Below are 27,038 nucleotides of genomic sequence, written 5' to 3' on the forward strand. Positions count from 1 at the left end.
ACTAAGGAAAGTGATGAGAACTTAGTCCACCTTTGCCATGAGTTGCCCCAGTCCCGAAGATACTTCAGGCACAAATTTTGTTTGCTTATACTTGGATCAAGGATTAAACTAAATATATATTTTATAGTCTAACCAAGTAGAAAAAAACTTCCCACATCCTTCTCTAATCCAGAGTAATTTAATAATAAGGTGTGACACCTTTTGGCAAATGGATTTGGAAATATGAGTTCTACATTGGTATCACCTCTGGGTCTGGCTCCCACTGAAGAGACCTTGATAAAGGTCGAAACCGGTCTGGGTAGTGACCCTTCCCATAATGCATAGCATTATACATGACCGCAAGGAGATGTGCTTCGCATTATGGGATACTATGGAAAGTGATGAGAACTTAATCCACCTTTGCCACGAGTTACCCCAGTACTTCAGGCGCAAACTTTGTTTGCTTACACTCAGATAAAGGATTAAACTAACTATATAATTTATAGTCTAACCAAGTGGTGGTAGTGGGTGGTTGATTGTGTGTTAGTGTATATGTTGAATGGTGAAGGCAGAGAGTTGTAGAGTAAGTGTCCTCCCTTGATGAATCTTTCGACTCCCTGGAGGTGTCATGTAATAATAATAATAATAATAAATTATAAAAACTTTGATTAGTAACTAACTATATTTCGGCAATGTTACATTGCCATCTTCAGGGATCACAAAACATGATATGTGTACACAGGCACCTACACTAAGCAAATGAGGCTGAAGAAAGGCTTGAAGTTGGTGCTAGAGTCCTAAAAGGTGCCATCTAGCAGACTAAATTGGGTTGTCTTGGCTGTTGAGCTGACAAATTTAGAATGTATGTTTCCCAAATTTAAGGCAGTCTCATGCACACAAATTGTCAAGGTTTGGAAAGTTTTTCAGAGCTGAGGCTGATTCAAGGAATAATCTTTTGTACTTGCTGCAGTGTAATCAGGTGGCTATCTTCCAGAGTATTCTGTAGTGGGTGTCCAAATGCATGGTAAGTCAGTCCTGAGTGACTATATTGGTTGAACCGGATGTAGTCCTTGTGTTCGAATATCCTAATATTGGATGCCCAGCCTGTTTGGCTGTAGTAGAACAGTTTATAACTGCAAGGGACCTGGCATACACCAGGTAGATCTAGGGGAAAGTGGCTGGTCTTTGGTGGAGCAGATAAAAGATGCCAATATCTTAAGTGGTTTGCAACTAGTTGTGAGGTCATATTTTCTTAGGATTTTTGTTAGTTTTTTGGATATACCCTGGATATATGGAATGGTGATAGATTTAGAGCAATCTCTGCTAAGAAGGGGGTTGTGGTTAACTGGTTTTAATATATATTTTTTTTTTTGGATTTTTTTGGGGATTGTAGCCATTACTTAAGAAAGTATTAAGGATATGGTTAAATTCAATAGTTAGGGCATTGTTATCTGAACTAATTAATTTTGTCCTGTTATATAGGGTTTTCATAATTCCATAATGTTGAGGGGGGGATGACTGCTAGTGAATGTAGCTACCTGTATGTGTAGGTTTTCTGTAAACAGAGAAAGCCAGGGATCCACCAGGTTGGCATGTAATCAGAGTGTCTAGGAAAGAGAGACTTGTTGTTTTCCTTTTCCAAAGTAAACTGGATTTAAAGCTATTGATTTTTTAAATGTGTTGAGAAATTGTGGAGTGTATCTATGCCATGCAGCCAAATGGTGAACACATCATCCACATAGTCTAGCCAAACAGCAGGTATATGCAGGGGTAGAGTTTAAGGCTTTTTCATGAAAGGTTAGCCAGGGGTAGAGAGAGTGGAGAACCCATGGCTGTCCCCTCTATCTGTTTGTAGAATTTTTCTTGTCAAACAAAATAGCCTGAGTTCATGGTGAACTGAAATAGGGCTGAGATATTGGAAGAAATTTGCCTTGGAAGGTCTAAGGTATCTTTGAGTGGAACATCAAAACTGACCATTATGTCAGTGTATTGGAGTGAGAGGTTTTCTATACTGGTTTTAAAGTGGGCTGAGTTTTTTTATGTGTGAAGGTGTGTTGCCAGTATATTGTGTGAGCACTTTGGATAAATGTTTGACTAATTTGAACGTGGGGAGAATCAATGCCATCCACAATAGGACGTAATGGTACATTTTGCTTATGGATTTTTGATAGTCCATATATCTGGAAGGGGGGGGGGGGGTCTAGAGTTAAAAGGCTTTAGTCTGTTAGTCACTTCCACAGGCCAAGAAGTAACCTTAAGTTATTAAGTAAAACCTTAAGAATTACAAGAAGTAAACCTTAAGATTACAAGAAGTAAACTTAAGGAGCCTATGAAATGTCCTGATTTGGGTGCTGGTGGGATCATATTCTTAAAGGAGGAAGGCAGAACGATCTAAAAGAAAAGAGGCAAGCTTTTCACCACAGGATCCACTTTGCCTTGGAAAAGGAAAACAACAGTCTCCCTTTCCTAGGAACTCTGATTACACGCCAGCCTGATGGATCCCCCTGACTTTCTCTGTTTACAGAAAACTTACACTTACAGATAGATACATTCACCAGAAGCTATCCCCCCCCCCAACAATATGGGATTATAAAAACCCTATATAACAGGACAAAATTAATTAGTTCAGATAACAATGCCCTAACTGCTGAACTTAACCATATCCTTAACACCTTCTTAGCCAATGGTTATAACCCTCAAAAAATATTAAAACCAGTTAACCACAACCCCTCTCTCTCCCAATCTTAGCAGAGATCACTCTAAATCTACCACCATTCCATATATCCAAGGTATATCCAAAAAACTAACAAAAATCCAAAGAAAACTATGACCTCGCAACTAGTTACAAACCACATAAAAAATTGGCATATCTTATCCGCCCCACCAAAGACCAGCCACTTTCCATAGACCTATTTTGAGTATACCAGATCCATTGCAGTTACAAACTGTCCTACTACGGCTAAAAACAGGCAGGACAGCCAATATCAGAATATCCGAACACAAGGACGACATCTGGTTCCACCAATGCAGCCACTTAGGACTTGCTGACCATGCAATGAACACCCACCACAGAACAAGCTGGAAAAAGGCCTCCTTATTATACTATAGCAAGTACAAATACGAAAGATTATTCCTTGAATCAGCATTGGCTCTGAAAAACTTCCAAAACTTCAACAAATTTGGGTGCATGAGACTGTCCCAAATTACGAAACATAAAAGCTAAAATCATCAGCCCAATGGCCAAGACAACCCAATTGTTGTCTTGGTCATTGATATGTGCATCCAGGCACCCGCTCTAAGCAAATGAGGCCAAAGAAAGGCAACTGAAGTCAGTGTAAGTGCCTGGGTGCACATATCATTGTTTTGCAGTCCCTGAAAATGGCATTGTAACATTGCCGAATTATAGGTAGTTATTAAAGTTTTTATAATTAATAATTTAGTTTATGCTGTTATTTCCTAAAAAATTAGAAGCAATCATTTAAAACATATAGTTAGCTTCCTGTTAAGAGAGAAAGATATATATAAAAATAATAACACCACCACTACTGGTTTTAATAGTCATAAAGTCATTATTTAGAGGTGATGCTTATATTGTTAATATGTCTTGATGTTTGTATCACACCACCTCTTCACACCTTTCAACACCATGATAGAGGAGCAAGGTGGATCAGGAGTAATAAGTTAAATCTTATTTCTCTGGTGATAATAACTGGTCATTATAGTTTAAAATCTATTTATATGGGAGCTGAGCTCATTGTTTCCAAGAACGATTATTTTTGTAATAATCCTTTTTTCCACAGATAAATGAAACTAAGTAAATATCAAAAAGTAGCATCACAAAATCCCTACTGTTTGATAAATACTGCATTTATCTATTATATAGTAAAAACAGAAAGAACACATTGCATTTAAACTAAGTATTAAAAATGTTGAATCAGCTTTATAAACTTGCAAAGGGATGAAAAATATAAACATTTTAAAGTAAATAATAATAATTATTATTATTACGTGACATCTCCAGGGAGTCCAAAGACTCATCGAGTGTGTGTGTGTGTGTGTGGGAGGGGCACTACTCCACAACTGTCTCCACCCAATTCTCTAACTACAACGAACTGCAACTACCATCATCATCTACACCAACGCCATCTACTGCTCACCACCACTAATATTTTCACAGACAATCACAAACATCCATGCCCACAGCAGGATTCGAACCCACGGCCTTTTGAATGGAGAGCAGATACGCTGACCACTCGGCCAACCAGGCTGACATAATGCACAATTAATGGTAACATCACATTTAGCATAAAATATTCAAGAAATTTAACACTTACATGAGCCAAATCAGGACAGCGTAATCTTAATAAGAGTTGATGGGCAGGAATATTTACTGATCCGGAGACTTGAATGGTTGTGTCACTCATCCATTGATTACCCACTAAACTTCTAAGACTCTTGATCAACTGCATATTGCTGTGCTGAGGAAAACTGCATTTCTGCTTCTGAATTAGAAAAAATGTGAAGAGAGATGAAGTTTTAATAATATATAATAAATAATGTTAATTCATAAAAATAATCTTATTATTTTAATTTTCTGTCAGGAGATATATGTCCATCCAAATGGTAACAGCATTAACTGAATTAACATTGATAAACATAACATTACTTGTGTTAAATGGGTGAGGCCAGCTTTTTGAAGGGTAAAACAAAGCACCAAGAGAGAGAGAGAGAGAGAGAGAGAGAGAGAGAGAGAGAGAGAGAGAGGGGGGGGGGGATAAACCAAATCATTTATTTATATACGCATACATACATACATACATTGTGTGTGTGTGTGTAATTTTTTATGTAAACATAATTTTCTTACTAATAGAATTTTTACCCAGAATATTTGTGAAACATCTTCAGTATGATCTCAAAGATAGAATAAGAGGATGAATATCCATGACAAAAGAATTAAATATGCAGATATGGAATCATGAACTGCAGTAGAATAACAACTTAATTTAACTCCCACTGTATTAATCATAACAGTTTAATTTTAAATCATATTGAGATTTATTAAAAGGTAATAACATAAAATTAAGAAAATGAGACAGAGCATCTTGCTGTCAGTCTTAATGTGGACTCTTGTCCACTGATCTCCCCTTTCTTTTTCTCCACAGCCACTTTATTACAAGAAGAAAGAGAACACACAAAATTCACTTTTCTATCTTATGGTTTCAAGTGTTACTTTCATCACCAAGGCCATAAACAAATACAGAGCTGTTCTACTTTCAATCACTAAAGATGGGGTTAACATGGAGAACTGCATATGCTCCAGGACCAGGTACTCCGGATATTGAAAGATATCCAGAATTCAAAACAATCAAAATGGCATTTTGTCTTTGTGAAAGCTTTCCTCATTATTTATGTACTGTAAAGGATAAGCTTCTTCCATTGGCATTCTCTGGTAATTATTGAATCCTCTACACCTATAATTGATTGGCCAATCAGGGAGATGTATCAATGCTATTATCTCCAATGCATGCTATTATCTCCATATATGTATAGGGATATATGGGTGGACTGGAAAAACACTCAAGTTCTAAACAAGAGAAGGAACCTTATAGAAAACTGAATAAGAAAAAGGTACAATGCATTAGATTGTCCTAATCTGAATAGATCTACAATTTTTTCTTACTATACAAAGTAGTACTCCTTAACATTGCTGATCATATCATTTATTATTTATTTAAATAAATCTTGCTAGGACATCATCAGTTATCTAACTATACTATTCAACCACATATACCATATCTGCAGTGTTAGTCATGCATGATAATGCCACTTTTTCATCCTTCAAATCGTACTGAAGATGGCCATGATACTTGGGAAAAACATCCTTTAAAAAAATAAATAAAATAATTACAAAGCATTTGACAGAATACCATATGGAAAAAGTATTACATAAGTTGGAGCAAATTAGAATGCATGAATAGGGAGGTGGCTGATAGACATCAGAGGGGTGGTGTATAGTGGAGTGGAATCAAGGAAAATTAGGGTGACTAGTGGAATGCCTCAGGGCTCTGTACTAGGACCATTACTCTTTAATTTGCATATTATTTGCTGCAGATGCAAAATTGGGGAGGGCAACAGCTGATAAAGGTGATATGGATATCTTGCAGGACAATTTAAATAAATTGACAGTGTGGACAAAGGACAGCAGTTATCAATTTAATGTTGTTAAATGTATGGTAATAAGGTAATGCATTTTGGGATGAAAGGATTACATACTTCGTATTATAAGGATGGTACTAGATAACTGGAAAGTGATGAGGCTAGGGATCTGGGGATGAAGGTGCATAGAGATTTGAAATTCTGAGGACACATTTGCACACACACACACACACACACACAATGTATGCATGTATGTATGTATATAAATAAATGATTTGGCTTGTCCCCCACCCTCTCTCAAAACAGCTCAGAAGATTACTTTTGGACATTGAAGAATACATTGATAATGTAAAGATAGGAAGGCTATTATCCCTTCTTTAAAAGGCAATAACTCGGTCATATTGACTACTGTGCACAGATTTAGTCAGCTGCATTTCGAGGGAGCCGGGTGGGGGTGGTGGTAGTAATAGAAAGGATTCAGAGATGAGTGATTAAGCTCATGACAGGCCTGCGGCATGTTCCCTATGAGGATAGACTGAAGGTATGTGGGTTGCAGAGTTTAGCTGTAAACTATAAGATTCACACCGAAGAAAATTTTCAATATATGGGGAGTAGGGGGGAAAACAAGGGGTCACACTTGAAAGTTGTGTAAGAGTATGGTTAGTAAAGGTGTGTGGACTAGGTTCTTTACTTCAAGATATGGATATGGAATCATGAACTGCAGTTCATGATTCCATATCTTCCCATATCCATACTCTTTCCTTGAATAAGTGGAAAGGATTGCCAGAGGTGGTTGTGAGTGTCCCAACAGTGAATAAGTTCAGGGAGATGTATGATAAGTATTATGTTACCATTAATATGATTCCGTGAAGTACCAATATAAATAATAATAATAATAATAATAATAGGTACAAGATAATTTCTTATGTAAGTAATCTGCATTTATTATTCTTGTAATATACAAATGCCTTTACAAATATTATCTACCAAACTGACATAAGCAATACAAGATTCTCTCCTTCTTCCCCACTGCACGGGGCCTAGCAGAGGCTGGCTTAATATTCACACTCACAAGTCTCATTCTCTTCCCTTTTTAACTCTCATCTTTTTTTTTTTTAACTGAAAAAGGAAAAATAAAATAAAAATACACAGCTGTACCATATATATCAACAATTTAAGTGCTAAGCTAATACACTGATTATTCATAGTAGATTTAAGGAGGATATCGTAATGAAGAGGATATACTAATCAAAATCATTTCATTAATACTTCCAGTATTTCACAAAGTCAAACTGGCATCATCAGGGAACAATGCAAGATATATATGCACAAGCAGGCAGTACATGTGGAAGGTAAAACAAAGGTAGGCTGAAGGTACTAAATTTTACCATCTAGTGAATTTGACTGTTGGGCTGGAGTTCTGAAGAATTTCTCAGATTTGAGGCAGTTTCATGGTCCAAATTTGTTCAGGGTTGAATAGATTTTTAAAGAAACAGATTTCAAGAAGAAGCTTTTATATTTGTATCGACTACAATAAAATAAGTTATTATTATTATTTTGTTGAGAGCATATCTTGTGCCAGGTATCAAAAGTCGTGCAGCCTCAGTTTAAGCATGTACCAGATATGGCCTTTGTGCTCAGAGATTCTGATGTTGACTGCCCTGGCTCTCTGGCCATAGCAGAAGAGATTACAGCAGCATGGTACTTGTTTAGACACCAGACAGATTTAGTGGCTGTGGCTGGTCTTTAGGAAAGCAGATAAGGGATGCCAATTTGTTGTGCAGTGAAGGTAGTCATCAGTTGTTACCCCCCCCCCCCCACCAAAAAAAAAGGATTTTTATCAACTTCTGATATATGTTCTGAATGTGTGAGATGGTGATGATTCAAAATAGCCTATATTTTGGTGGAGAAGAGATGTGTGGGTTTGTGGCGTTAACATTTTTTGGTTTTAGTGCAATTGCAGCTGGCTAAGAAGGTACTGTGTATGAGATTCATTTATAGTGAGGGCATTTTTATCTGAACAAATCAATTTTGTTGACCAAGCTTTTTAAAATGATACAGTGTGCATGTGTGTGTGTGTGGGATTTGTGTGTGTTGTAATATCAGGGCTCTTTTGGGTGGAGTTATAAGCATTTTTCTCAAACTCTCTGTAAGGTAGTTAACTGGGAGGGGGGACCACAGCTGTTTACCCTCTCTTTGTAGAATTTTGTCTTTTATTAACTTCAAGGTGATATCCTTTAGTGTAATATTGGTGAACAAAGAGGAGAGATCAACTTTACGTTGAATGTTTCTATACTCGATTTAAAGTGGAAAGAGTTCTGATACATGAAGAGTAAATGCTAGTAAAAAGAGAGAGTACCCTGGCAATAAGCCTGGTAGAATGATAGTCATATATTAATAATAAATTCATTAATTGTAAAATAATTCAGTTTATGATTAATCTTCTATGGCTATAAAAAGGAAATAGAAAATTTTAAATGAGACATTTTTGCCATAGAAATCTTTATGTATTACTAGCAACATATTTTCATACATGCATATATTATCATCATCAGTTTCCTAATATGTACCCTTGATGGGCATTCAAGTTACTATGACAGCACTACATAATTAAGTTTACATTATCAATCATCTAACAACAATTTTCCTCCAAATTGCTCTGTTACTTGTCTGCCCCAATATTCTGCTATCTAACATTTCATTCTTCTAATGCACTTCTGAATGAATCAATCCACCTAGACCTCAGTCTTCCTTTGGATGTTTTCCCTGCCATCTTGGCATTAAACACTTGTTTTGGTAACCTTTTCTCTCCCAGTCTATTTAAGTGACCATACACCACAGATTAGAATCTGCTCACATATTTTTGAATGCAAACAATGTCAAGTTCCTTCACGATGTCTTCATTTTTAATATGATTCTGCAATTGATGCCATCTGTTCACTCTCCTAATTTTTCTCAAAACCCTCATATTTATCACATATCACTGTAATGTTTTGAAAAGTTTTTCTCTGCACACCTTTTCATATGCCTTTTGCAGATCTACAAAACTTAAGTACAGATCCTTGTCATATTTTCACGATTTCTCAATTATTTTTCTTAAAGTGAAAATTTGATCTTTGGCCAGAACCAGACCTTTCTTCTCTCAGTTTCTCTTCTGCAATTTTTCGCAACCACTTTTCAAGTATGCTTGCATAAATCTTGCTTGGAACACTAAGAGAAATTCCTCTGTAATCCCACATTCAGCTTTATTCCCTTTTTTATAGATGGGAATTAGGAGAGCTCTACTACAATCATCAGGAATTTGACCTTCTGACCAGGCCGTCTCAATTATATAGTGCAGCTATTGCAAAATTTTATACTCCATATTTAAGCATTTCTCAGATATGCTTAATTAAATATATGAGTTACTTATGCTCACATATCCTCTATTCCAGCTGCTTTACAACGTTTCAAGTTTTTGGTGTCTTTTTCTACCTCAAATATTGAAACATACTCGTTTGCATTCCTCTTGAAAATTTTCTATTGCTGTTGTGACAGTGCTTGTTTTGTTTAACAATCTTTCAAAGTAATTACTCCAGATATCCAGGATATGCTTATCTTCAGTTTTCATTCACCTTTATTATCTCTGATTCCTTTATTTTTTCTAAGCTTTTGCAATAGCCTCCAGAACATTTTGCCAACTTCCTTGTATTTATTTTCTATATTTTTACCAAAGTCAGCCCTTATAGTATCTCATAGTATTTTTCTTTGTATTCTTTTAGAGCATCTGCTAAGTTATTTGCTAGGAACGTTCAGTACGATTTCTTCTTTTCATGGACTACTTCTTTAACTTATTGTGTTGAAACTATGGCTTCTTAGTTTTCTATCCTTGCAGACAACTTCACCATATACCTCCTTAGCTGAATCAATCGTTTTCTTCATATTTTGCCATTGAGACTCCAAGGTTTGGTTTTTGTTTTTGAACAGTTTCATTCATTCTTCAATATTTGTAGAGTTGAGACTACACTTTACCTGTAAAAGCTGCTTGACCTTTTTTTTTTTTTTTTTTTTTTTTACATACTGTCCTATTCAATTTAATATTCATTTGTATCCTACTTAAAACTGAGTGATGGTCGCTTCAGATTTCAAATCCTCTGTACATTCTTGTATCCTAAACTTGTACACATCTTCATGTTAAAACATGGCATTAGTAAATTAAAGATGCCAAGAAATTATATTCTTGATGTCATCCTTTATCCAAGTGTAAACAAACAAAGTTTGCACATGAAGTAACTTCACAACTGCGCTACTTGTATATAGAGGCTAATGACTTCACATCAACTGCCTTAGTATGCAAGGCACATAACACTTATGGACACGTATAATACTATGCATTGCCGGAAGGGCCGCTACCTATACCGGTTTCGACCTTTATTGAGGTCTCATCTTGGGAGCAGACCAGAAGAGATACCAAGGTTGAAGGTTTCAACATCTATCTAGTAATGACTAGTCCATATCCTAAAGAGAAATCCAGCAGATACTTAGCATTATTATTAGTTTTGCCCTTTTTAACAAATTTTCCCAAAAAAGCATTCCTATAAGCCTGGTGGGATTCATTTCCTACTCAGCTGTTTAGAACTTCAGCAAGTACCACTTTTCCCATTTTCTTTATGTCAGCTGCCTGCTTCAATGAGTTGAAAAATTCCTCCACTTCTTTCTTAGGAGAACTTTCTGCAGGACAGTAGGCACAAATAACTTTCATTGTCCAATTCCCCATTTTGAAGATTGTCCATATAACTCTACTCGAAGCACCTTTCAATCAATAAGTTTATGTTTGGTGTTGAATGTTATCTCTACTCCTTCCTTTCCTTGATCATTATTGTCTGAATATAACATCCTATCTCATTATTTAGTAAGATCTCACCTTTTTTTTCCCCTTTTCTTTGTTTTAGTGATGCCATGAATTATGTCCATTGGTACTTTTCTAGTTCTTCTGCAAGCTCCATTTCCTTTCCATTAATAGTCCTTATAATGATAGTTGCTATCTTCATTTCTTCTGATATTGGGTTTGTTCTTTTTCGTAGATGCTGAGGTTGAGTCTGTTCCAGTAGCTGACTTTTCACTGCTCATCCTGGTTCCCTGATGAAAACAGTAGAGGCCTTCTTTAACTGGGCAATGCCCCAGCTGGTATGAAATCTCATCATGTAGTACCATGTTACTTATTTCATTTAAGTCAATAGTGAGTACAGTTTGGTCAGTTGAGTCCCAAATTGCAAGTTCATCTTTGTTCATTCAGTACCCAGCTGATACCTACCAACAGGGTGCATCACGTGAAGGCGAGGATTGCATTAGGTCAGAAGCCCCCGGTTTGTTCTCCTCATTTCTTAAAGGTGATGTGGAAGTCTCCTCTCAATTATTTGGCTTAGACCATTAAGCAATTACCCCCCCCCCCATATATATACATATATATATATTATTTTAAATGACTGATACTGAGAGATAAAGAGATGACATGGCTTATTTAAAAAGATACTACTAGTTTACTAGTTTCGTTGAATGGATCAACTTCTTCAGGTATCACAATCACAGAAATATACAAAAAATAACAGACTTAAAAATTGCATTAACAGTACAAGTCCAAAAAAACAGTAGTACATTTTGAAAACAGCAACGCAAGCTTGAGTTCCAAATAAAAGTTGACTACATGCTGTCACGAGTGCGCCAGTATTGAACAGAGGCAATGTGCGTCAGAAAGATTGAAACTTAGGGAGTTATTGATATGGGAAGAATCTAATGCAATTTCTCTGGACTTGACAATCTTTCTTTCAAGTTCATCATAGCACACATGGACATTAGAAGTTTGTGTCCAGTCCACAATGTGTTAGCGGCCTTCATCTGAGTTAACGGAGAAAAGAATGTGGCTAGAGAGAGAGCGCTGGCTCTAGTCATGTTGTAGGAAATATCTCTACGGTGTTCTTCCAGATGAAGAAGGATGGATTTAGCAGTTTGGCCATAGTATGGCTTTCCACAATCACATAAGATCTTGTAGACTCCTGGAAACTGAGTTGGAAGATGTTTCTCTTTACGTTTACTAAGTATGAATCAAAATTTTAACAGAAGAAACAGAAATTGAAAATGAACTCCTTTTTCTTAAAAAGACTTTTATCAATAATGGTTTCTCTCCTAATTAGATTGAAAAATTTTCTCTCTCTGTCACTCAACTGCTTCTGAAGATGTCTCTTCCTCAAGAGCATTTATTTCTTTGCCTTACATCAGCTCTCTTTCACCAAAACTAGCTAAAATTCTCAAGAAATTTAACTTCAGAACTTGCTTCACTATGCTCCCAAAACTTCGATCTATACTTAGTAAACCTAAAGAGAAACATCTTCCAACTCAGTTTCCATGAGTCTACAAGATCTTATGTGATTGTGGAAAGCCATACTATGACCAAACTGCTAAAATCCATCCTTCTTCGTTTGGAAGAACACCGTAGAGATATTTCCTACAACAGGACTAGAGCCAGCACCCTCTCTAGCCACGTTCTTTTCTCCATTAACTCAGATGAAGGCCGCCAACACATTGTGGACTGGACACAAACTTCTAATATCCATGTGTGCTATGATGAACTTGAAAGAAAGATTGTCGAGTCCAGAAATATTGCATTAGATTCTTCCCATATCAATAACTCCCTAAGTTTCAATCTTTCTGATGCACACATTGCCTCTGTTCAATACTGGCACACTTGTGACAGCAAGTAGTCAGCTTTTATTTGGAACTCAAGCTCGCATTACTGTTTTCAAAATGTACTAATGTTTTTTTGGACTAGTACTGTTAATGCAATTTTTAAGTCTCTGTTATTTCTTGCATCTTTCTGTGATTGTGATACCCAAAGAAGTTGATCCATTCAACGAAACTAGTAAACTAGTAGTATCTTTTTAAATAAGTCATGTCATCTCTTCATCTCTCGGTATCAGTCATTTAAAATAATTTATAATATTTTCTACCGAGTAAAAATGAATGTTCAGAATATATATATATATATATATATACACAGATTAAAAAAATAAAAAATAAAACAAAAAATATAAACATAAATGGATGCAACACATTGAAAGAATGAAAACAAAAAGATTACCAAAACAAGCCTTAAATTACAAACTATTAGGAAAAAGAAAAGCAGGACGTTCTCTTAAGAGATTCAACGATGACTTCTAAGGCTGGAACAGGCCACTTCGGCCTAAATCCTTGACAAGCATGATGATTATGACGATGATGATATATATATATATATATACAGTTTTATGAATTATGGAAAAGTCACTATCCAGAATTTTTTTTACTTTTATTGAGTTCTCAAACTAGCGTTTTCAATATGCAAGTAACAAAATGGTGCATTATCATATTATTAAAATATGTTGGATTAGTATAGAGTTTTTTCTATTGGTTATATACAAGCAGCCTAGTCATGTAGACTGAACTTCATTTTCTTAAGATTCATAGATTTAAATATGCTGTTACATGTTGGCAACACAATGTGCATTATTTATGTGGTGACACCAAACAACTAGAACACAAAATGGCCGGCATGGCTGGCTGAATGGTTAGCGTATCTGCTCTCCAGGCAAATGGCTGCGGGTTCGAATCCCCACCATGGGCATGGATGTTTGTGATTGTCTGTGGAAAAACTAGTGGTGGTGGTCGGTGGTAGATGGCATTGGTGTAGTTGCGGTCAGTTGGTGGATTGAGTGGTGGAGACAGAGTTGTAGAGTAGGTGCCCTCCCTCGATGAGTCTTTGGACTCCCTGGAGGTGTCAAATAATAATAATAATAATAATAAAAAATCCAATTCATCCTTAAAACTATCTCAACTTTCTGTATTCATAACTCTCGTTGTAAGCTATTTTCATATGTAATCCTTCAACCATAAAACAAAAAACTGTACAAATCAAATATATTCAAAATTAGTATGATATTTCAATGGTTTAACTATCAGAAAACAAATGCATATAAATATTCAATCAAATTAACAGGGCAAAATATGATTACTGTATCCTACTTCATAATGATGTTGTCAAAAACGGAACAACTCATTTTATTTATTTAAAAAAACAACTAATGGCAGGACTGAAAATGTGTGGCTTTTTCGTAACACAGATGTGCCTTTATAATTACACAGTCATAATTAGCTTCAATAACTTTATAAGATGGTGCATTACTGGACCATGTGGTACTCATGACTGAGGTACTATCCACACATCCAAAAAGTACCATCCATGTGGTACTTTTTGGATGTGTGGAGTGAGTTTGAGGGAAGACTAGATTTGTATAAAAGGGAAGGCCTACATGTGTTTGGTATCAGGAGTCTAGAAAAACTAATAACTGATATGAGACCTAACACAGAGAGTCAGGGAAACTAAATTATAAAGGGAGGAAATGGTGAGAATGTGAGTGTAAGAGTGACAATGTTATATAACTGTGCTAATGATGGGAATGAGCTTTATCATCGAAATGCTGACGAGGAGAGAATGATTTTGACTGTGTTTGTCTGGTTTGAACCCATCAAATGTACATAGAAGAATAGAGATCTGTTGTCCAACAGTGTCATGCAGACTGCAGACAAGAGTATTCAAAAGAACATGCAGGTAGATTATTATGTCTGTATAAGAATGCTAGGAGTATCAGAAACAAAGCGGTAGAGTTTGTTGCCTTGGTCAATATGTTGGGACTTCAGATTGTAGGCATTAGTGAGACCTGGCTATCAGAATCGGATGTACTAACTAACTAACTGGTATCAAGTGTAAAGGGTACAGTATTTTTAGGAAGAATAGAGAGGATAGGAGGGGGGGGGGACATGCTGCTAATGATACTGGATGCCTTGAATCCAATTAGAGTTGAGACCTATGATTGTAGTAGTAGTACTACTACTACTACTAACAGTATTCCATGTGGCAGTGAATTTGAATCCATTTGGTGTGAGATAGAATCTAACAAGATATCAATTGCATAGTGGGGTGTTGTTACAGACCTAGTGGATCGGTTGCTAGTGATGAAGAAATGTATCACCAACTAGAAAAGACGAACACAAAAAGAGTAATCATAACGGGATACTTGAATTATCCAAATATTGATTAGGTAGTAGCAGTAGAATCTCATGAAAAGAATGAAAATGAATTTATTGAGCTGTTGCAAGACAACTTCCTCAAGCAGCATGTGGCAGAAGGAACTCGAGGTCAAAGAGTGCTAGATTTTATTATAGTGTCAGGGGGTGTTTCAGTTAAAGACATAACTATTCTGCCTCTGGTTGGTGACAGTAATCATGTGGTACTCACTTGGGAAGTGACTAAGTTTATGAATGTTCCATTCAGAAAAGGTTACATGCCAAACTACAAAGCAGGTAATTATGACCAACTGAAGAGTATACTGAGTTCAGTGGAATGGGATTGGTTGCTTGATAGGAAGAATATCGACAGTGCATGGGAAGCATTTAAACAATACTTAAATGATGCGATATCAGAATGTGTCCTGAGAGTTCAAAGAATAAATAGGGTAGGAGTCAAATGGATGTGTAATCTTATTAAGCAAGAGATTCATAAGAAAAGAATGATGTGGAAGGAATACCGTGTGCATAAGGACGATGTCTGTTATGAAAATTATAAGCAGCACTAGAATAGTCACAACTGTTGTACAGAAAGGAAAGTCTGAATATGAAAAGCAACTGGCTCTGTGTGCTAAAGACAACCCACAAGAATTCTATCGATATGCTGCAAGTAAAAGAAAGAATGAATATGAAAGAAAAAACTCTTCTAAATGCAGATTATGTGAGAGTAATAGATGCAGAAGAGGCTGTTCAACTAATGAGTGCCCATTTTATTAAAAGCGATCAAAACTGGTGTATGCAACACTGAGCTCACTGCTACCTCTTCACTGGATGAAGGAACTCAGGTGTATGAGGACGAGGTATTAGAGCCATTGCACAGACTGAATACGAATTCAGCAATAGGGACTGATGGGATATCAGCTGAACTGTTATTAAACTCATATTAAACAGGCTGTTTAATATGAGTCTCTGAACAAGGAAGAATTCTGCAGAAATAGAAAGAATGTATGGTAATTCCACTGCACAAGGGTGGTGCAAAGATCAATATATCCAAATATCGACCAACTGGTATCTCAGGAGTGGTTGTGAAATTTTGAAAAAATTGGTTAGGGCTTGCATTCAGAAGTGGGTTGACAGTGAATCTTTACTTTGCAATGAGCAACATGGATTTACTAAGGGAAGGTCATGTTTTAGCAACTTGCTCACATTCTATAACAATGTTACCATTGAAATGGACAAGGGGAATGGATACACCATGATACTTTTGGATTTTGCTAAGACTTTTGACAGAATACAGCATGGAAGACTTGCATAAATTGGAAAATATGGGATTATAGAATATTAGCATGGATAAGAGGTTGGCTGACTGACAGATATCAAAAATTGATATCTGTCAGTCATATATATGTCTGACAGATATATGGGGGACAAATCCCCCATATATCTAAGGGGGATTTGTCTATATATGATATACATACATATATATGGGAGATTTGTGTCTGCAAGATTATAGTAACCAGTGGTGTACCACAAGAATCAGTGCTTGGTCCACTGTTATTGAATCTGTACATTAATGACATTGGGAAGGATTTGACTAGCAACATATAACTATTTGCTGATGATGCAAAGCCAGATAGGGTAATCAGGAATGCTGCTGATATGCAGTACTTGCAGGATGATTTGAATAGGCTGGAATTATGGGCTTGGGAAAATGGGTATCAGTTCAAAATCAGTAAATGTAAAGTCATTCACTTCAGTGTGATTAGATATCCAATGTTGTCTTATATTGGTGGGATTATGCTAGAAGAAACTGAAGGGCCCATGTAGTAAAAATTGCAAATACAATGCAAAAGATAATTGCAATGCTGAAACAAACGTTCACATGTAAAAGATAACAATGTCATTTTGCCTCTTTACAAGGTCTTGATAAGACTTCACTTGGACTATTGTGCAGAAGTCTGGTCTCCTGGTTTCCGTTGTGATTCTGATATATTGAAGAGAGTGCAAAGGAGAGTGTTAAAAATGATATCAGCATTGTGGAATACTGATTGTGAAGACAGATTGAGAATTTGTAGACTGCAGATACTAGCAAACAGGAGAAAGAGGGATGATATGATTGAGACTTCTGAAAGGTTCATACAGGATTTCAGTTCATGGAATGTTTCAATTTATGGAGGATGGGAAAAGGACAAGAGGGCATCCTTGGAAACTGAGAATGAATGCCACTAAGAAGGGGATAAGGGCTAGATTTTTCTCTCACAGGGTAGTGCATGATTGTAAGTGTGAGTGTAAGCAGTGTGAATGAATTAAAGAATAAGTATGATAGATGGTGCATGTAGTATGTGGCCTCCCTCTGATTCCCTGGAGGTCTCTCTTAATAATAATAATATTTCTTATGATTCTTCAAGATAGATAATGTTTCTACATATATAACATACATACATATATAGATTTATATTTATAGATACAGATAATATTTTTCACAGTTCTCCAAGACAAGATGTTTATAGTTCTCCCAGTTTTTTCACAGTAAACTAGTTTGCTGGCACAGGGCATCTTACATTCCAAGGTCACCAAAGGATGATGAGCATTCTCAGAAAGAAAATGTCAAAATGTCATTTTAAGTTTGTTCTGGTGGAAAAGTTTTTTGTACACTAAAAAGGAAACCATTGTTAGATCTTGAATAAGGACCTTTTCATCAAAAGGATCATTCATTCAAGATTTAACAAGAATACAATAATAACCAAGAAATACTTGTACTGTTAGTAAAGAAACAAATTGTTAATAGAGAAACATAATTGAATTACCTTAAAATGAAGTACAAAAAAAAAAAAAGAGGAGGAATTTGTCTGTCTAGATAGAAATGTTGTTGTTTGAAAACACTAGTACGAAGAATTACTCTAAGCACAATACAAACAAAAGTCCAAAGGTTGCGTGTGAGTTACCCACGATAAGCTTAACGCCCGAAGCGAAGGCATTCGTGGAAAGCGAACTGAGCTCGCGTTCCCTGAAAAGAGCGCTCTTGAGGAGAAGAGTTGTGACTAAACAACTTAAGGACCAATAGGAAGGTGCCGTGGGAAAACTTCTGCAAAGAAAAGAGGGTGCAACAAGAGATAATAAATGCGGGTTCGCGCAGGTTTCAACCCCCGTTTTTTCTGTTCCTGTTTTCATTCGGACCCACGATACTGACCAGTGGAAGGGAATTCTACAGCATCGAATGGCAAGTTTCTCCCTGTTGCTGACTGGCGAGTATCGAGCAAACTGTACACGAGATGACGGCATCCACCAACTCGAGCCATCGGTAGAAGTACTACCGAAATGAGACAATGGAAGGTTCCTCCAGGGTGACAGGCAGTCAGATGATAGTGACCAGTGAGAGGAGCGTTGCCCAGCAGAGTGCAGAAAATGGTTGTACGTGATGAGCGAAGTCACCTCCACGTGGACGCAACCTGCTGAAGCAGTATAGTATCTAACAGTAAAGGATGGATAAAGGGAACAGGGTAACCTCATGTGGCGGTGGTAATGTACTGAATTTTCTTATTATTTTAACAATTAGCAATAGAGGAAAAGAGTGAATCAGTTTCAAGTTGGAGGAAAAATGGACAATTGCCTAGAGAACTTTTTGAATGACTTATATGCACTGTAACTTGTTAGCTCCATTGGACTGGTAATCGGAGGACTTAAGTTCTTATGTGAGACCTAATTAATGTGGTGGGATCTGTGTTAGCAATTGAAGTTAAAATTGTAAACTTGTATTTTCCCATGGTAAGTGTGTTTTAATTGACCAGAGTATATGAGTTATATGCTTATTAACTGGAGCGTTCATTTATGATTGTCAGCTGATTTAGTATAGGTATTGTGATAAGCTTTTGATGTGTTTAAACCTAATTGTGAACTCATCAGATCTTTAATAAACATGTTTTACTATGTAAGCCTGAGTTTTGTTTGAGCATGAGACTAATTTACCATTCATAAAAGTGTGAACCTATGCATAGGAGGAAGATAAAGAATAAATTAGAAAGGATATGGCCATGACTGCAAACTGAGATCTCTACAGATGCTATATATATTTAACGCATTTAGGTAGCTGTTAGAACTCTGAGAAAGTTTCTTACAGCAAGAATTCTTCTGTCCTAAGACTCTGACTGGCGCAGCAGGAACAAATAAATTTGTCAGAGTTCGAAAAGGAGACGGCCCCAGAGAGATAGACTGGAGATCTCATTCTTAGTTGGCACAAGAGGGGATAATAGTAACATAGATTTCAAGAAAACCCATGACCTAACACCATTAATTTAGTGATATTTAGTGATTACCTATTTCACATTTGTGGAAGGATATATCTCTTTCACCCAAGTTCACGTACAATCGATAACCAGTATCTAATCAAGTGGATATCAGTGTTTCTCCTCACCCCTATCAATTCAAAAATTTTTATTATCTAACAGATAACCTAACCTAACCTAACAAAGTTGGAAGGGGATCAATAAATACGGTGGTAAAGTTTAATACCACCGTATTTATTAAGATTAGGCTGTTTTTTTTTTTTTTAATCTGCTTCTGATTCTAAAATAAAAAGTCTTCCAAGTTTGTACTTGTTGTTGTAGTGAAGCACAGTAGTTTTCTTCTATTTGATTCTGTGCAAAGTATCTAACGCACGGTCAGCTAGACCTGACTGATCATACTTATGGCAGCAGATGTATTTCTCATGTTCTTGTAAGAGGAGGTTAGCAGATCTCTCAATTTGACCATAATATGATAAGTTGCAAGAACAAGAAACTTTGTAAATAGCCAGAAAAGAGAGGGTAGAGGATTCTTAGCAGAGCAGATAAGGGTAGCCGTTATAAGTCTTCAGATGAAGTGGAATGCAGTGCAAAGATTGTACTTATTTAGAGTTTTGGCTATTTTTTCTAAGGTGCTATAGACATAAGGAACAAGATAGCATTACTGTAGTCTGCATGTTGAGAAGGATGTGAATGTTAATAATGTACATAATTAAATACTAGTTTAATCAATTAAAATAAATAAACTAGTGGTTATTTATTTATATGTGATGTATACATTCCTTTACACCTTACAATGAGCTCAAACTAGCACATAAGTCTAAATAGTCAATTGTTAATATTACATGGAGTAGGCATAGCATGCACAGTAAGTGGAAACTTCACGCGTGTCATAATAAACATCCTTTCTCCAGCTTCGCCATCTAGAAGAAATCTGACAGCCAACTCCTCTGTCTCCATAAATTACACAAAAACAGTAACATAATAATCACCAGGTCATGTGGTCATTCCATTAAACCTTACAATGAGTTCAAATCAGCGCATAACCTTTCAAACCTTTTTTAGCCAGCAAAGGTTGGTCGATTGGTAGAGCCTCTGCTACTAATGGCTCAGCAAAAATTTAAGCAAGTTTGAGCATGGTTAGTAGTTGGAAGGGGTTCAATCGTCCGATGCTGTTAGCACACTCTCCCTCGATGAGTCTTTGGACTCCCTAGAGGCGTCTAATAATAATAATAATAATAAGTCTAAACAGTTAATCAATAATAAATTATTTCTTGACTTTTGTGCCTTACTTATATAGGTATTACTTGAAATATTCTTTATTTTATTTACTGATACTTGCCATCCAACAATTTACAGGTGACTGGCAAGTATCACCATAACCCCCCCCCCCACACACACACACACACCACCACTTGCCACTTTATCAAACTTAAGTAAGGAAATGCATGACAGTTCAGAGGGCAGAAATGTCATTCTTATATTTTATCCAAACATTTGATGCGAGTATATAAACAGGAAAATTTACAAAAGTTTTTCTCTTTCATTGTACTTTTTAAGGAAATCACAATGTACACACTCCAGCAGTAACAATGGTAAATGAGGGCAAAGAGTTGAGCCTGAAGCCCTAAATAGTGTCCCCCAGAAAGGGGAGGGTAAATGAAGTTTGGAGGATGAGTGCTTCCCAAATTTGGGACAGTTTCATGCAAGCAATCAAACTTGTTGAGGTTTGAATAGTTTCTTAAGACTGAGGCAGATTCTAAGTGTAATCTCTCATACTTACATTTGCAGCAGTGAAATAGAGTGCTTTCTTCCAGTTTATGGTGTGGTAGGTGTCCAAAACATAGCAAGTAATGAGTGGATGTAGTGGTGGTTCCAAACGTCAGGACTACTGGATGCAGTTCCTATGTTTGGTAATTCTGATGTTGGCTGGCTTGCCTATTTGGCCATAGTAAGACAGATCTAGGGAGTTATGGCTGGTCTTTGGCCAAGTGGATAAGGAATGTCAATTTCCTATATGGTCTGTAAGTGATTGTAATGTATTTTTTTTTTTTTTTTAGAATTTTTGTTAATTTTTATGATGTAACTCTATATATGGAATGGTGATAGAATTGGTGTAGTTTGTTCTGGAGGAGGAAGAGGGTGTGTGGTTTTAATGTTTTGAACTTGGTGGGGAAATGTAGCCATTGGCTAAGAAAGTGTTGAGAATATGGTCAAATTTGGTGATAAGGGTGCTGTTATCAGAAGTGATTGATTTTACCCTTTCACAAATTAACCAGATAACACAAGTAAAGGAGTCAATAATATACCTAACAGCAACATATTTCGACATGGCACTTACAGGTCATCATCAGTGGCATCATGCACTTGGATACAAAGCAGACCACAAATGATGGATTATTTAAAACAGTAAGCACCACATGATGTTATACATAGAACAATGAAATAACATAGTATATCATTTTTTTTTTAAATTAAGGATGTGTGATTAGAATAAAACTCTCTCATAATGAGAGACTGTCGTTCCAATTCATGTTCACACTGTGGAGTAAGTGCATTTCAGAACATAGGATATTGTGGTCAGTATGGTCAGTATCAATTCCATGTCTTGCAAGTACAGAATTCTCAAATTTCCTATTAATGATGTAAAATCAGTGTTCTAGCATTTTTTCTTCAACAAATCCAGTATGTGTAAAGTAACAAAGGTGACAGTTACAAGGAAATTGGTAGACAACAGGAAGAGTGAGAGGGGGATCATTTATCCTTAGAAGATGAGAACCATGATGATAGATAGGTACAAATTTATGCTTTTTAAGGATTCTCGAGATTGGTTCTGAGAAGATATTTTATTATTTTATTTTTTTATTGTAAACATAACAATCTTATGTTTAGGATTAACCAGTTTTTGGTTCTCTGCAGTCAGGCAGAGAGGTTACATGCTCATACTCTTGTATGTTACATCAAAATATCAATTATAAGGTGAATTAATTTTTTTTTTTTTTTAAAATAAAAGCCATTAACAGTTATTTTGACATGATACTGTATTAGAACATAAGATCTGACATGCATGTGGAAGAACATAACAGTTACTATAGGACAATATTATCTATTTACATGCGCGTGACAGCTGATTAATAATTGCACTGTTAAGCACAAAACTCTTTCTTCCCCCCTTTCTTGAGGGGGGGCTGGATGATGTCACTTCTATGCTGGAAAGTGGACTATGATGCAGTCACCCTGCTCAGCCAGGAGTTGATTCCGTGGATTCCAATCTTGGTGGAAAAGATCTAATGTGTTGTTTTGCATGTGGTGGTGGTGATGCTCATGTAGGATTCGACTTCTCACCAATTGTTTGAAGGCTGCAAGGAGTTGGTCAGTTGCCTCTCTCTGTGAAGTCACTGAGCTGTCTGGTCTTGTATGTCTGAGGTAGAAGCTGTATATTACCGCTTTAGCAGTGATAAAGAGGTAATTGCAGAATGAATGATTATTAGACTCTGCATGGACGAGATTGAAATACTCCTCTTCTGAGAAGAGAAGGTTCTGAGAAGGTAGAAATGCAACAGGATAAGAACTAATCATACTGTTTCATTGTTGTTTGAGCTCAGATTATAGGAATAATCAAAAAAATGTTGTATGGAGTGCTCTGAGAAGTCATTGAGATACAAGATGATAGAGATACATTGATGTCCAGAAGTCCTTGTTGTAGTTATTGCATTTAGAGCATATAATGCTGAATATAGCACCCACTGAAGGTAAGTTTTGAATGAATAGTAATCAGTTCAGCTGACAAGGAACAGGAGAGTATGGTGTCTAAGGGGTAGGATTTGAACCCACAACTTGTTGGTTGGTTGGGAGCAAGTATGCTCTGCTTGGCCAACAACACCTGCAATATTGAATCCTTATTGCAGGTATTGTTGAATTCTTTTTCTATTTCCATTGTGAAATTAATTCATGGATGTAGAATGTTTATGTTTACTAGAAAGGCAAGAAATGTATCTTCATTGTAGAGCCACATCACAAAGATGTCACCTATGTAATGTAACCAAAACGAAGGCTAAGGATGTATGGATGAGAAAAGGATTTCTTCTATATGTTCCAGACAGAAGTTTGCAAGAGTGGGAGAGGTGGACTCCCCCACAGCAGTCCCTTCAACTTGTCTGAAAATAACCTGAGTGAATGACCAAGTCAAAGAATTTGACTATATCCAGTGGAAAGGCTTTTGAGAGCAGAATGAAGGGAATCTTCCAGAGGTATGTTAGTGAACAAGGATTCAATATTGCAGGTATTGTTGGCCTAGTGGAGAGCATACTTGCTCTCCAACCAACAAGTTGTGGGTTTAAATCCTACCTTGGGCATGGATGTTTGTAAGTGCCTGCTCAAGAGCTAGTCTTGATTGTTAAAAAAAATAAAAAAAAATAAAAAATAAAAATTGAAGTTGCCCACTGTCATTGGGAAAGATTTTTCACTATATCCAGAAAATCAAAGCAATTTTTATTTTTATTTTTTTAATCAAAGAATGGGAGTTCATGTTTCTCCTCCATATGTTAGGACAGGAAGTATGCACTGTCGAAAGCTTTCCTTTTTAGACTCATAGGGATGTCACTTCTGAATGTGTCTTTCATTTTCCCATAAGCCATCCATCCAAGGTGAATTCTTTGTTCAATCTCTTTTCTTTGGCACTCCTTGCAGGATAACAATTGGCCCAAATACACATGTGAGGTAACTTGTTCTATTTCATGGTTTTCAACTTTGACAGTTCTATGGTTAATATATTTATTCATCATTATTTTTGTTTTTTCTCTTTTATTTTTAATCCAATTACTCTGGAAGCTTCATTTAGCTGATTTAGCCTTTCTTCCAGATTATCTGTTATTAGGACATCATCATCTGCAAATTTCAGATGATGCAACCTTTCCCCATTTTTGCTTATTCGTTTTATTTCCCAATCAAGGCTTCTAAAGACTTCTAATGCAGCTGTAAATAGTTTGGGTGATATAATATCTCCTTGCCGGATGTCTTTTTGTATTGGGAACTTTTCACTGTTTTTATATAATTTAATTACGGAAGTTGCATTATTGTAAATATGTTTTAGTGTTTCAATATATGGTTTCTCAGTTCCCTGGGTTTCAAGAGCTTTTAGTGTTGCAGATGTTTTAACTGAATCAAATGTAGTCTATATAAGCCAGACATAAGGGTTTATTGTATTCAATTGATTTTTCAATGAGCTGTCTTAATGTGTGAATATGGTCCAAAGTATTGTAAATCTTTCTAAATCCAGCTTGTTCACAGGATTGCATTCCCTCTAGTTTAGATTTTATTCTATTATTTATAATTTTTATACCATATTCACACATTAAGACAGCTCATTGAAAAATCAATATTTTTCAATGAGCTGTTTTTCAATGAAAATTTTATATATGGTGGGAGTAGACTTATAGGTCTGTAGTTTTTAATTTCTTCCTTATTGCCTTTTTTAAAAATTAATATTAGAAGTGAATTGTTCCAATTTTTTGGAATTTTTCTCTGTTTTAGGCATTTATTAAAGAGTTTAGCCAGTTGTTTGATGACAAGGCTTCCTCCCAGTTTTAAGAATTCTACCATAATTCCATCTTCTCCTGGGGCCTTTCCATTCTTCATTTCTCGCAGTGCCATTTCCACTTTGCCTTGTAAGATCTCAGGGGCATCGTGTTCTTTCTCACTCGAGTTATCCATAGATGATTCTTGGATGTCTTGGTCTTTGTCTTCATAGAGTTCAGTATAGAATTCCTGAATTCTTCTCTAATTTTTATAAGTTCACCATTTTTTCCTCTTACAGCAGCTATTTCCTTTGTTCCAACTGATAATGTTCATCTTAGGACCTTCATATTACTATTGTTTTCTATTGTTTCTTTAATTTTCCTAGTATTATATGATCTAAGTTCATGTTTCATCCTTTTACGTATAGTTTTACAAATTTCTGCATATTCTATTTTATTGGCGTCATTCAAATCTCTTTTCATATCTCTTCTTTTCTTCATCATATCTAAGATTTCCTGTCTTAATTTTTCCTCCCTTTGGTGCCTTTTTACACCTCCTGTTTCTAGTGCACAATTCAAGATAGATTTTGTTAATATTTCATTAGCATCATCGATGGTAGTAGCTGTGTTTAACTTTTTTAGTTCATTTTTGAGTGATTTTCTATAACAGCTTTTATTGTAATAGAGGTTTTGTAGATTCACTAAATTGGATATTTGGAGTGACCGTTGTTTGCTAAGAGTTGGAGATTGAGAAGCAGGTTGTGGAAGGGCAAGAAGTGGATACAAAGGTGAAGAAGTGATTTTGGCAGGGCAGAGTGAGTAGTGCAAACAAAAGTAGAGATGAGAGGGATATGAATGAAAATCAGTCAGGGTCAGGGAAACTTTCTCTTGTGTAAAAATTTCTCGAGCGGAAAGGGGTCACGAGTGGAGAAAGTTTAAGTCCTGATCTAGTTGATCAAATCATTGTCTCTTTGGCATACTGTTTGAAATGTAATATAGCTTGTCTCTGTATATATGTGTGTGTATATTCCAGATGATGACCTTAATGTGAAGATCAAAATGTCAGGAAATTAAAGTGTAATTATTTCTAACATGGTTGTAATTTCCTTAAATTGTGTAAAATGAATACCATCTAGATGTGTGAGAAGTTGAAGCATGAAAGGGCAGAAATTTCAAATTACATCCAACAGCCTTGGCAAAACACCCATAAGCTAAACTGTCATTTGAGAATGGTGCAATTGTTGCAAGCCACAGCATAGGCTGAGTATGATGTTGGAATATTGGTTTCAAGTTAGTTGATACTCTGAAATCTTCCTATAATTGGAAAACTCAAGGTTTATCTGTGTAAGTGGAGTATGTGCCATGAAAACCTCTGCCAGTTTGATGAGTGGCTAGGCTAATTCACCTACAAGTGAAAAGCCTTGTAAAAGTTTTCCATGTCCTAGACAGGATTCAAACTTAGATCTTGCAAAGGAAATTTGGATTTTTTTTTTTTTTTTTTTTTTTTAACTACCTTGGCAACCTACTAAAGAACCATTTTTCTCTAGGCAGTGAGGGATGAAAAATCCTACCACTTCCACATGAAAATGGTTCTCACCTTCAAATGAAAAACCCTTAATAGTTCTTAGCCAGGATTCTAACTTGGATTTTTCCAAATGAAGTGCGAAAACTCATTTTACCATTGCAACTATATATTATGGATCTGCTTGCAGGTGTCACAGACTTTATTCCAAATGATAAGTGAGTGGCATATGACCATCTTTCTGCTTTTCTTTCATCACAAAGTACAATAATTTCATAGTAACATTCATTTTGTTAATCAAAAAGATTCAATGACATCAACAGTTGCAATAAATAGTGAATAAAGTTTATGATAAATTTATTATAATAGACAAGAAATTATATTCTTGCTTAATCATTTATCTAAGTGTGAGCAAATAAAGCTTGGGTGAAATATGTGCCTAGTCATAAAAATATGTGCAAAATATCTTTATGACTAGGCAACCTACATATAGAGGCATATAATTTCACA

At 36.0% G+C, this 27,038-nt stretch overlaps 1 protein-coding gene across 1 annotated transcript in view; it reads right to left on the bottom strand.

Annotated features, from left to right (window-relative positions):
• mus312 (mutagen-sensitive 312) overlaps positions 1-27,038 on the bottom strand; it is a 575,442-nt gene that overhangs the window by 273,558 nt on the left and 274,846 nt on the right. The window contains exon 13 of the mRNA XM_090395332.1: positions 4,314-4,481. Coding sequence (XP_090251458.1) covers positions 4,314-4,481 — 168 coding nt within the window. The remainder of the gene's footprint in view (positions 1-4,313; positions 4,482-27,038) is intronic.

Source organism: Typopeltis vanoorti, chromosome 7 (assembly GCF_054136105.1).
Source record: "Typopeltis vanoorti isolate ZY-2024b chromosome 7, IOZ_Tvanoo_1.0, whole genome shotgun sequence".
Taxonomy (NCBI): Eukaryota; Metazoa; Arthropoda; class Arachnida; order Uropygi; family Thelyphonidae; genus Typopeltis; species Typopeltis vanoorti.